Raw genomic sequence first — 13,411 nt, forward strand, 5'->3', positions numbered from 1 at the left:
TTTCTATTTCTTTTTCTGAAATGTCATTGTTAGTATATAGGAATGCTATGGATTTCTGTACATTGATTTTGTATCCTGCAACTTTACTGTATTTGTTTATTGTCTATTGTTTCTAATAGATTTTTGGTGGAGTCTTTAGGGTTTTCTATATAAAGAATAATATCATCGCAAAAAGTGACAATTTGATTTCTTCCTTCCCATTTTGGATAATACCTACTTTTGTGACAGGGAGCTGAGTATGCCTCCTTACTCCTTATTGGTGGGAATTTAAATTTATGTATCTTTTTGAAACTGGACATACCCTTTAAGCAAAGAATTCCACTGTTAGGAATTAATTCTACCAATATACTGGCAATGAGAATGCAAGGATATATGTACAAGATGTTCACTGCAACATAATTTGTAACAGTAAAAACACCTATAAATAACTTAAATGCTCATGAATAAGGAAGTGGCTGAGTAAAATTATAGCACAGGAATACAACAGATTACTATTCTACCACAAAGAAATGAGGGAGATCTTTATGTACTGATAGAAGATATCCAAGATAATGTTAAATAGAAAAAAAGGAAGTCACAGAACAGTTGTATATTTCACCTGACAGAAAAAGGAGAAAAAGTCATATATAATATGAAAATGTGTAATTAAAAATTTCTAGAAGAATTCCCAAGAAAGGGTCAACAGTCCCTCAGGGGATTAGAGGTGAGATGGTGGGAAGAAGATACTCTGGAGGGCTTTTACTTTCTTTATAGTATATATTTTTTTGTTGTCTGAATTCCTCACCTGAGTATGTTTTATTTTTATGTTTAAAAGTGTATCAATTCTGAGACGTCATGAAATTCTTGTCAAATTACAAGCTTACTGCAATTTAAATAAGTGACACCTAAAGAAAATCAATTCATTTCCATAACTTATTTCACAGATAAGGAACAGGAATATCAATTTCTACGGCTCACTTAAGGCCATACTATTTATGAAGTACTTTCAGTAATTAAAGTGAAAGTGAGTCTAAGACCAATAAAAATAATAGGAAGGGAAAAGTAGCTGCAAAGCCCAAGACATTATAGAGTATTATATCTTCTTTTCAAAATTATGTAAAAAACAAGCTCCAATCCTTACAGATTCTTTTAAAACCACAGACCATGTAAAATTACCTTTTTTATTTTTTGAGGTATAATTGACAAACAACATTGTATTAGTTTCAAATGTACAACATGATGATTTGGCACTTATATTAAAATTATTTTTAATGTAACTAAATTGAGTCTTAGCAATCAATTGCAGAAGTAGATTTCCTAAAACTTACCAAGTTGAGAATAGAAAGAGCAGGAAAAAAAGTTGAGTGAAAAGTAGAAAAGGAGGGGATAGAAAATAAACGAGAGAAGGAGTAATATCTTTTAGTATAAGTGGGGAAAAGGGTAACTTTAGAGAGTCAATCCCCACAGTAATACTATACCTAACAGCTGGCTGTGTTCCCCTGTGATGGAGTTCTGACTCGGGTCTGAAAAACAAACAATTGAAAAGAAAAGAAAAAAAATGAATGACTAAAGCAAATAATTTCTTAAAAACCAGCAACAAAAGTCAACCAAGGAAATAAGCAAAAAAATTTTTTTAGTGCTCAAGAAACATTAAAGAAAGGATAATAAAAATATAATGAACTATTATAAAAAATAAGCACATTGCTTCCATGAAAAGTTAAACAATAAAATTACCACACAGCCCAGCAATTCCACTCCTAGGTATATATCCGAAGGAAATGAAAACAGGGACTCAAACAGACACTTGTATGGCTATGTTTATAGCAGCATTATTCCCAATAGCCACAATGCAGGAACAATCCAAATGTCCTTCAAAAAGTGAACTGATAAAACAAAATGTGGGATATACTTACAGTGGAATATTTTCAGTCATAAAAAAGGAATGAAGTTCTGATACATGCGACAACATGGATGAACCTTGAAAACACTACGGTAAGTGAACTAAGCTGGATGCAGAACAAATATTTTATAATTCTATTTATATGAAATATCTGGAAAAGGAATATTTTCAAAAAGACAGAAAGTAGATTAGAAGTTATCAGGGGCTGGGGGAGGGAGTGGAAAATCGGATGTTATTTTTTAATGAGTACAGAATTCCTGTTTGTGATGATGCAAAATTTTGGAAATAGTGGTAATGGTACACAACATTGTGAATGTAATTAATGCCATGAATTGTGCTCTTAAACATGGTGAAAATGATAGATTTTGTGTTATATATTTTACTACAATAAAATGTAAATTAAAAGAAGATAATCATACAAATTTGACCAAGCCATCTCAGTTTCATAAAGTAAAAGGATGATTTAGGGCTTACAACACAGTTCCATTTTCTCTTCAATGACAAAGGAACATATGACATGTGACCATAGCAGCTCAAAATCAAGACATAACTAAAGCAGATATGTTCTGACTTGACTTTAAGATAAAAATGACAAACTGGATTTTATAAACCTTTATCTGTTCAGTAATCTATCATAAAATTAGTGGCCATAAGCCAAGTTCCTAATGCAAGACATACTGACAATCACTATTTCACAAACCAACCATTTTCTTATTTTAAAGGATTAAAAGCATTAAGGGTTAAATAAGGAAAAGATTCAGCTCTACTTTCCTAAAAAATTAAGTCTCTTGAGATATAGGGGATTACATCTGGCTTCCTGGAATGTGTCTGGGAATAAAAATTTCAGACCAGGGGTGGGGTGGGGTCTGTGAAAAATGGGAAAAGAAGTTACATCTTTATTTTTATAACCTCTAATAGAAGTTCAGTATTTTCTCCAAATGTAATGTAGGCAACAAACTACATAAAAATACCTGTAATTTTGTCAACAATAAATAACAGATATTTTCATGTCACACTGCAGTTGCTGCACATCTCTCAATATCTTTTAGGTTCAATACTACTCTGAAATTATGGTAATTATTAGAATGATTGCTAGGTTGTATTCAATGTATTGATAAAGAAGCACTTATATCATTAGATCACTAGTTTAATATTTTGATAACTGTACTTTAGTGTAATAATGTTCTTTTTAATCATATATATGTATTTATATGTTTATTAGTGTAGCATTTAAAAACATTCTGAAAAGGAATTTGTAGGCTTCAGACTGCCAAAGAGGTCCAAGATCCAAAAATATTTAAGAATTACTGTTTTAGAGAAAATTCAAATAATATCTTCTATGGTGTTTATAAACATAAATGTTTACTTAATTAAATTGAACACTTTAAGCATCACAGAGACAAAGAACCAATGAGAATACTCAACAAATTCTGGTTTCTGATGTATAGTACGTACTAGAGTATGTAGTATACTCTACATACGCTAATCAAGGAAATAAAATAGAAACCTGATTCTGACAAGGAAGTGTTAAATGCTATGTGTACATTTTAAGATATATTTTTAGATCTTCATCCTAATTTGGTTTTGAAAAAGAGAAATTCCACAGTTTTCTATTCTAACATATTTTCCCAACATACCAGCATGTGAATTTCCAGTTTTAATTTACACTCGTCTTATATCCTATCTAAATCAACAATACGGTTCACTAGTGAATTCTACTAAACATTCAAAGAAGAATGAACACCAATCCTTCTCAAATTCTTCCAAAAAACAGAAGTGGAGGGAATACTTCCAAGCTCATTTTACAAGGCCAGCATTACCCTGCTATCAGACAAGGACACCACAAGAAAAGGAAATCAATCACAGGCTAATAGCCCTGATGAACATAGATGCAATAATCCTCAAGAAAGTATGTATTAGCAGACCAAATTCAACAATACCTTTGAAGGACCAAGCACCATGACAAAATTGGATTTATCTCATCACGAGGAAAAAAAATTCTGTTAACTATGCATGGTGACAAGTGTTAAATAGACTTACTGTGGTGATCATTTTACAATATATATAAATATCAAATCATGCTGTACACCTGAAGCTAACATAATGTTTCTATGTCAATTATACCTCAATAAAAAAAATAAAGGTTAAAAAAAAGACTATGGATTGCTCTTGCACATAAGACAAAGTAGGAATAACAGTGCATAGTAGTGAATATATTAGATGTTCCCCCTCTCCCCCTCTCCCCACAGCACCCCTCCCGGAGAAGGGGAAAATTCAGGCCCCATCATTAGAGAAGCAAGTGTATAATGGTATGGAAGAAGAGTGGAGAAAGAAACAGAAGTTTAGAACCAGAAGAACTTTGGTCATCTAGATCTACTCTAGTGATTCTAAAAGAAAAGTTCAGAGAGGCGTTATCAGCATCTTCTGTTTTTCTTCCTAAAACCATACTGATATCCTTCTCAAGATTTTGATTGCCAGCTACTGTCTGCCATGTCTGCCTTTATTGCTCAGGTCTGCTAGGACAGAACAAAGTTGAGAACCTTGGATCTTAATATTTATAGTTGAGAAGACAAATACCTGGGTTGATAGACGGCCACAGCCACATCACATTACTGCCAAAGAGAAAGGTTAGAGAGATAGTCTTGATGTCTTGAGAACCTATGTTCATGCTTCTCAGTACTCTGTAATTCTAACATTCTAAAACAAAGTACAATAGCCTAAAACAAGTTATCTGGAATTGTTAGGGAATGTATCTATGAATAAAAAATGGAAAAATAGTCGCTATGTAGTGGCGAGGCCTGCATTCTCCGAACTATTTTGCAAGGTTCTTAGGCTCTACTAGCGTAGTAGCCCAAGGACTTCAGTTCCGGTCTTCAGGTCCCTGCCTGCTGAGCGGAGCCGCCGCCACCATGTTTGGCTGCTTGGTGGCGGGAAGGCTGCTACAAACAGTTGCACAGCAAGTGGCAGAAGATAAATTTGTTTTTGACATACCTGATTATGAAAATATCAACCATGTGGTCGTTTTTATGCTGGGAACAATTCCATTTCCTGAGGGAATGAATGGGAGGATCTGTCTACTTTTTCTACCCTGATTCAAATGGATTGCCAGTATGGCAACTCCTAGGATTTGTCACAAATGGGAAACTAAGGGCCATCTTCAAAATTTCAGGTCTTAAATCTGGAGAAGGAAGCCAACACCCTTTTGAGCCATGAATATTGTACGAACTCCATCTGTTGCTCAGATTGGAATTTCCGTGGAATTATTGGACAGTCTGGCTCAGCAGACTCCTGTAGGTAATGCTGCTGTATCCTCAGTGGATTCATTCACTCAGTTCACACAAAAGATGTTGGACAATTTCTACAGTTTTGCTTCATCATTTGCTATCTCTCAGGCCCAGATGACACCAAGTCCATCTGAAATGTTCATTCCAGCAAATGTGGTTCTGAAATGGTATGAAAACTTTCAAAGAAGACTAGCACAGAACCCTCTCTTTTGGAAAACATAATTTGAATAAAATAATTTTTAATGGAAAAAAAATAGTAAAATGGAAAAACATCTCACATTACTCAGGCAGAGTAGGTGTGAATTTAGAGGTGGGAATATGAATGACTTTTTTTTCTTAAAAAGAATTACGTCCTTCTGTACTGTATACTTCCTTGCCTTTTGAGCTGGGCTTAAGTGATGTATATGCATTCTCGAGCCACGCCAGGACTCTTCCTTTGAACACCCCATTTTGAGATGAGTACAAAGAAGTCTTTTGTGTAGTTCGTTCCAAGTTCAACTTAAACTTTTGTTTTTCATTTAATATAATTAAGGGATGGGGAGCTGTCTTTACTTATTCAGTAAGATGGATATTAAGCCCCAAGACCTGTAGATGCTTCATTAATACTATATGTAAAAGCTGAATTAAGGGCAAATCCAGGAGTAAAATGGCTCACGAAGCCAGTAGAATGAAACCTGGCATGCCTGTAAAAACCATAATTGGTAAATGGGTTTAAGCTGAAGGGTGTTTCTGGGTATGCAATCCAAACTGTGTAGAGCAGTCAACATTGTTGACATATGTCTGGGCATCTTTCTATTGTCCTATATCCGAACACTCCCATTTAACATGTTTCTGCCTTTATCACAGGAGAGGGCACACCCCAGTTTGCCTGAGACTGGGAGTTGTCCCTAAATGTTACGCAAAATGACATTTATTTTAACCAAATTACTTCCTGCAATAAGAACAATGTGCCAATAATGTAACCACTTTTACTCTTCGGTGGTCATAATAAATCAAGCTACTCCTATATAACCAGGCAATACTCAAAAGCCTGTGATACTCTACCGGTTAAAATGGTAGTGCAAATAAAAAATAAAACATACCTTTACACAATCAAAAAAGTGAACTCAAAATATTTCCTCATTAATAATAATGATATAGTAGTTTTACACATAAGGCACTTGCTCAGATTTAATTTATCCTGCGTAAATGGTAAGGAACAGAGATTTTATTCAGTTTCTTGTTAAGTGCCTTAGAAAACAGACAGAGAAACAGGTGTTACTCACTTGCAAAACTACCTCTGTAAACAGTTTTTCTAAAAAGCTTTATTATTTCCCCTAGTTTGTCCATAGCAATAGCCTTTTTCTAAATTTTCTTTGATAATCACTTCATATACTACCGTTGGTAGTGAATTTGAAGCAAATAAAGCTAAGCTTGTATCTAAAACTTGCATGCAAACCTCAGTGTAGGTTTGTCTTCATTAAAGATAGAATGAGTCATTTCATTAACACGATAAATAGTGAAAACTAATTGTTTAGACGAAGACATAGGTATGACCACATGTATACACCTCAGGACAATTAGCTTATTATGCTACTGTCTAGATTATCTAGACATACTACAAAAACTATTTCAAGATACCACATACCTGAAACCACCAGTCTTAACACATTTCTAATTTTATAGACTCTGAATTTTAAAAAACAAAGAAGCACTGTCATCATAAAACATTTGACTCAGATTTAGGCAAAGATGATTAAAGATGAAAGCAAAGACAAGTACTCTAACACTCATATTTTTTAGATTCTGCCTCTCTACATGGGTAGGTCTTCATTGAGAGACAAACCTGAGAGGGAAAACAAGTTGAAATAAGGTAAAACCTGAAAAGCCTATGCTCTTCATTATAGATTTTGAACTTACTGCAATTAAATTAGATAGACCGGGGAAAATTAATGTGATTAACTGGGTTTAAATAAATAAATGGTTGACAAATATCAGGTAATTTTAGGCAAAGTAAAATTAAGCAGTAAGATGGAACTATAAATACATACAAAAAGTTAATAAATCATTAGTTCTTTATGTTTCCAGTCTTACCCCATGAAGGAGAGTCAAAATATCCTTCTTTGAGTTTTAATATAATAAGAATACTAATTTTTGAAAAGGCATTTAGAGTCTACTTCTGGCCAAAAAAGATAATTTCTGCTGGGATTTATAGTTTCGTTCAAACTATGTGACCATGTCCGGGATCTGTGTAGACAGCTAACCATGGAGAGAATAAGCTGTGGCAGCAGCACTGAATCATGGACTGAACTTCATGTGCAGTGCTACTGCTCAGTGCACCTTCTATAGTATATTAATAGGGACTTGGTGAGATATGGTTTGGGGCAGGGATGGTAAGTAATTTTGACAAATCTGTTTAATAGTCAAGTCGATTTCTATAATGTACAATTTATCAGATCCTGCAATATGCTAATTGTTGCTTAACTAATCTACAAAAGAAGAATATTTGGCATTTCTGAGTATATCAGAAGAGATAACTTGTTTTTCATCAAACACATTGTGTAATTAGTGTTAGATGGTATACACTTTGAGAAACGTTCAACTAATTCATATTAATATACCAAGGTTAAAATAACTCCCTGAATCATCAATCCTATTTACTCATTCATTCATTCAGCAATATTTCCATTAAGCCAGTATTTTCCAAATTTGCCTAGTCAAAAGAACCGGCTGGAATATTTGTTAAACTACAAATTCCTGGGTCACGTAACTAACCCTAATGACTCCATCTCATGGGAGGATCCCAAGATTCTGTAGTTTTATGAAGTGCCCCACAACTATCACAAAGCTTCTTTCAACCGCCCATCCATGGAAACATTTGAGTAACTGGTAAGTGCCAGGCATTGTTCCATAGGCTAGGAATACAGCAGTAAGTAAGAGACAAATTTCCTGTTCTCATGCAGATTTGGTGAGATAAAGAATAAAAGAAAATGGATAACCACAATTATTTTCTTTTATAACACTTATTATAAGCCAAAATGAAGAAGAGTGAATGGAAAGGCTATTTTGGATTGAATGGACAGTAAAGGCCTTTCTGAGGAAATAATCTTTCAGATGAGACCTACATGTAAGGGAGACAGACAAGAGGATCTTGAAAAAGACTGATCAGGGCAGAGTAGTTATGCAAAGGCCCTAAAATGGGAATAAACTTGGTATGTCTGGGAAACATTAATGTGGCGAAAGCACGGTGAGTAGGAAAGAAGTTTAAAAATACAGGTCAGCAATTAGATAACAGATACATGTTGTAGTATTGCAGACCATGGTAAAAAATGTGAATTTTACTTCAAAAATGATGTGAAACAATGGTAGGTTTTAAGTAGCATGACAGGTCTGGTTAACTTTTTAAAAGATGCAGGCTGTTGGTTGGAGAATGGACTGTGGAGGGAGTAAGAGTAGAAACATGGAACCAATTAGGAGTCTACTGCAGATATCTTAGAAAGGTATGATAATGACTGTAGTGAAGATGGTGAAAATTGAGAACGTGATGATATCTTCTGGAAAGACAGCTCATGAGTTAGTCTGCAAAGGTAATGTCCATGTTACTCTAAAATTTGTAGTTTTTTTCATTCATTTATTCAATAAATATTTTTGAGCATCTTCTACATGTGAAATGTTATTCTAATTACTAGAAATGCAGCAATAAAATCCCTGTCAAAGAGCTTATGTTTGTGGGGAAGAGACAAACAATAAACAAATAATGTACTACATTATATGTCAAAAGTGATAAGAATTATAAAACAAACAAAAAAAGCAGAGTAAGAGAATAGAGAGAATGGGGGGAGGGGATGGTTTCTGTGCTAGTTTAGATACTGAGTCTAAAAGGGTCTCTCAGATAATGTGACATCTGACCAGAAACTTCAAGTGAGCCCTCTAGCCAAACAAACATCTGCAGGCAGAACATTCTAGGCAGAGAGAACCATATAAAGATCCTGAAGCAGGCACGTGTTGGCACGTCCAATGAATAGCAAGGAGGCCAAGTTACCAGACAGAATAGCGGGTTAAAAATGACAGGATACGGGGTAAGAGATGGATGTGTGTGGTGGGAGAGAGGGGCATAGATTATGCGGTGCCTTTGGAGGACATAGTAAGGACTTTTGATTTTACTTTGAGTAAGCTAGGAAGCCACTGAGAGGTTTGGGTTTGTTTTAACATGATCACTCCAGCTGTTGTCTGGAGAGTAGCTTGCAGGAGGCAAATGAGGAAGTAGAGGAATTAGGAAACAGAAGGCTTTTGCTATTGTCCAAGAAAACATAATGGTAGTTTGGATCAAGTCAGAAGTACTGGCGGTGGTCAGATGCTGTGTATGTCTCAAAGAAAGTATTCACAAGATTAGCACGCTGATGGATGGAATATGGGGTGGGAGAGAAAGAAAGGAGTCAAAGTTTTTTCTAGAGCAATTACATGAACAGAGATGCCATTTACTGAGTTGTGGAACACTGGGAGAAGAGCAATGATGGTGATGATGAGTGAAACTGGTAAAGAGAGGGCCACTGTGATAGTTGTGCAGCTGTCCTGGAGCAAACACACGAGGCATAGTGAAAAGAGAACACAGGATTTGGAAGCAGATAAAGTTCAGGTGACGTCCTAGCTCTACCATACACTATTCATGTAACGCTGGGAAAATGGTCTAATATTTCTTAGCCTTAATTTACTATGTATACAACAGGAATACTACTACACCACAGAAAATTATTGTGAGGATTACAGATGGTAGATACTCATTAAATAGTAACTATGAAGAAAAAGATATAAAACTGTCAGTAAGATGACACAGTCAGAAGCAGAAATTGCAACTCTTTTTCACAATATGTCATTAAATATTTAATTTTAATATAAAGGTTAAAGGGGGCAAAAGCATTTAAAGCAATGCTTTACATTTCTTCTTAGCTGCTAAAGCTTCTGCAATTTGGAAACTGAATGTACAGCATAAAAAGGGATAATTTGTAACAAAATAAATGAAATGGGAGAGGTTAAAGGACTGAACTTGCATAGATGAACAGAGATAAGATGCAATCAGAAGAAAAAGAACAATTGTACATATGAAAGTTTTAGTTGCATGAACCTAATGGTGACCACAAAACAAAAATCTATAACTGAGACACGTAACAAAGAAAAAGAGAAAACGGAGGGGGAAAAAAATCATAGAACACCACCAAACTAAAAGAGCCCACAGAAACACAAGGGAAAAGAAAACAATGAAACAATAGAACAATCAGAAAACAAAAGATGAAATGGCTGTAGTACATCCTCATATATCAATAATCACCCTAGATGTAAACGAAGTGATCTCTCCAATCAAAAGGCACAGAGTAACAGGACGGATTAAAAAACAAGACACAACTATATGTCGCCTTTAGGAGACCCATTTCAGCTGCAAACACAAACACAGATTCAAAATGAAGGGGTGGAAGATGATACTCCAAGCATCCAAAGAAAATCAGGTGTAGTCATACTTATAACAGACAAAATAGATTTCAAGATAAAAAAGGTAACATGAGACAAAGATAGGCATTTCATAATAATAAAGGGGAAAACCATCAAGAAGACATAACACTTTTTAATACCTATGTACCAACCTGGGTATACCAAAATATATAAAACAAATACTAACAGACCTAAAAGAAGAGACTGACAAAAATACAATTATAGTAGGGGAGCTACATACACCATTGACAGCAATAGATAGATCAACCAAATAGAAAGTCAATAAGGAAATATTGGCCTTAAATGACACATTAGACCAAATGGACATAGTTCATGTTTACAGAGCTTTACATCCCAAAATGACAGAATATACACTTTTCTCAAGGACAGACCATGTGTTAGGGAACAAAACTAATACATTTAAGAAGACTGTAATCATACCAGTCATAGTTTCCAACCACAATGATATGAAACTGTAAACAAGAAGATATCTGGGAAAACCACAAATGTAGAGATTAAACAACATGCTACTGAACAACTATTGGGTCAAAGTGGAAATAAAAGAAGAGTCAAGTCAAACGAAAATGACAAAACGACATATCAAAATTTTTGGAATGCAGCAAAAGTAGTACTGAGATGTCTAATCATTACTGGCCTATCTCAAGGATCAAGAAAAATCTCAAACAATCTAACATTTCACTCAATCAGAAAGGAAAGAGAAGTTAACAACAAACACCAGAGAAATACAAAAGTTTATACAAGAATACTATGAAAGGCTATATGCCACCAAATTCAACAACCCAGAAGAAGTGGACAAATTGTTAGAAATATATAACCTTACTAGACTGACCCATGAAGAACTGGAAAACCTATATAGACTAATCAACAGTCAGGAAATTGAAACGGCAATCAAAAACTTCCAAAAAAACAACAGTCCAGGACCAGATGTCATCACTGGTGAATTCTACCAAACATTCAAAGACGATTTAATACCAATCCTTCTTAAATTCTTTAAAAAAATTGAAGAGGGAATACTTCCTAATTCATTTTATGAGACCAACAATACTTTGATACCAAAACCAGGCAAGGACAACACAAAAAAAGAAAACTACTATCTCTGATGAACATAGATGCAAAAATCCTCCAAAAAATATTAGCAAATCAAATACAACAATACATTAAAAGACAATACATCACTATCAAGTGGGATGTGGGATTCATTCCAGGAATGCAAGGATGGTTTAACATTTGCAAATCAGCCAATGTGATACATCACATTAACATAATAAAAAATAAAAAGCATATCACAACCATAGATACAAAAAAGGATTTGGCAAGATACAACATTCATTTGTGATTACTCAATAAACACTCAATAAAACTCAACACTCAATAAAACACTCAATAAAATGGGTATAGAAGGAAAGTATCTCAACATAAAAAAGGCTTTATATATGACAAATCCTCAGCTAATATCATACTCCACAGTGAAAAACTGAAAGCTTTTCCTCTAAGGTCAGAAACAAGACAAGGATGCTCACTTTCACCACTGTTATTCAACATAGTACTGGAAGTCCTAGCCAGAACAATCAGGCAAGAGAAAGAAATAAAAGGCATCCAAATTGGAAAAAAAGTCACTATTTGCAGATGACATGATTCCATATATATAGAAAACCCTAAAGACCCCACCAAAGCCTATCAGAGACTATAAACACAGTAAGTTGCAGGCTACAAAATCAATGTACAAAAATCTGTTGCGTTCCTACACACTAACAATGAAATAGAGAAATGAAGAAAACAATCCCATTTGCAATTTTAACAAGGATAAAATACCCAGGAATAAACTTAACAAAGGACTGTAGTAGGACCTATACAGTGCAAATCTCAAGATATGAGATAACATCTCACATCTGTTAAAATGGCTACTACCAATAAGAGAAGAAATAACAAATGTTGGAGAGGTTGTGGGGAAAAGGGATCCTCATACACTGCTGGTAGGAATGTAAAATGGTGCATCCTCTACAGAAAACAGTAAGGAAGTTCCTCAAAAAATTAAGAATAGAGCTACCCTACGACCCAGCAATCCCTCTTCTGGGTATCTACCAAAAAAATCTGAAAACCTTTAACCATAAAGATGTATGTACCCCTATGCCCATGGCAGCATTATTCACAATAGCCAAGACATGGAAACAACCTAAGTGTCCTTTAATAGATGACTGGATAAAGAAGATGTGGTATGTATATGCAATGGAATACTACTCGGCCATAAAAAGAATGAAATATGCTATTTGCAACAACATGGATGGATCTTGAGAGTATCATGCTAAATAAAGTAAGTCAGATGGAAAAGAACAAGAACCATATGATTTCACTCATATGTGGGATATACAGCAAAAAACAACAAACAAACAAACTCAAAGACACAGACAACCGTATGGTGGTTATCAGAGGGGAAGGGGGATGCAGAGGATGAAGCAGGTAAAGAGGGTCAAATATATGGTAACAGAAGGACTTCAGACTGGGTAGTGAGCACAAAGCAATATGTAGCTGACGCGTTATAGCACTGTGCACCTGAAACTGATGTGTTATTAACTATTGTTACCCCCAATAAATTTAAATTTTAAAAAGCTCATAATCTAATTGAGTCAAATCAACATCAGGAACTAAAAAGAATGGTTACAACAGTATCTTACATTTAATAACATTTTAAAGTTTTAAAAATGTTTTTACATAGTTCCTTTGATTCTCATGATAACCCTGCGATATTGGTAGGAAACATATAAAG

The 13,411-nt window shown here is 34.7% G+C and overlaps 1 protein-coding gene and 1 pseudogene across 3 annotated transcripts in view; one reads left to right on the plus strand and one right to left on the minus strand.

Annotated features, from left to right (window-relative positions):
- The window catches only part of SLC12A6 (solute carrier family 12 member 6), an 86,579-nt gene that overhangs the window by 36,708 nt on the left and 36,460 nt on the right, over positions 1–13,411 (minus strand). For 2 of the 3 annotated variants that reach the window (XM_033106987.1, XM_033106989.1), the window contains exon 2: positions 1,458–1,502. The exons of the other annotated variant lie outside the window; for it this stretch is intronic. In XM_033106987.1, coding sequence (XP_032962878.1) covers positions 1,458–1,502 — 45 coding nt within the window. The remainder of the gene's footprint in view (positions 1–1,457; positions 1,503–13,411) is intronic. 3 annotated transcript variants of the gene reach the window in all.
- On the plus strand, positions 4,789–5,385 carry LOC117022818 (protein Hikeshi-like; annotated as a pseudogene).

The sequence above is a fragment of the Rhinolophus ferrumequinum genome, chromosome 6 (assembly GCF_004115265.2).
Source record: "Rhinolophus ferrumequinum isolate MPI-CBG mRhiFer1 chromosome 6, mRhiFer1_v1.p, whole genome shotgun sequence".
NCBI lineage: Eukaryota > Metazoa > Chordata > Mammalia > Chiroptera > Rhinolophidae > Rhinolophus > Rhinolophus ferrumequinum.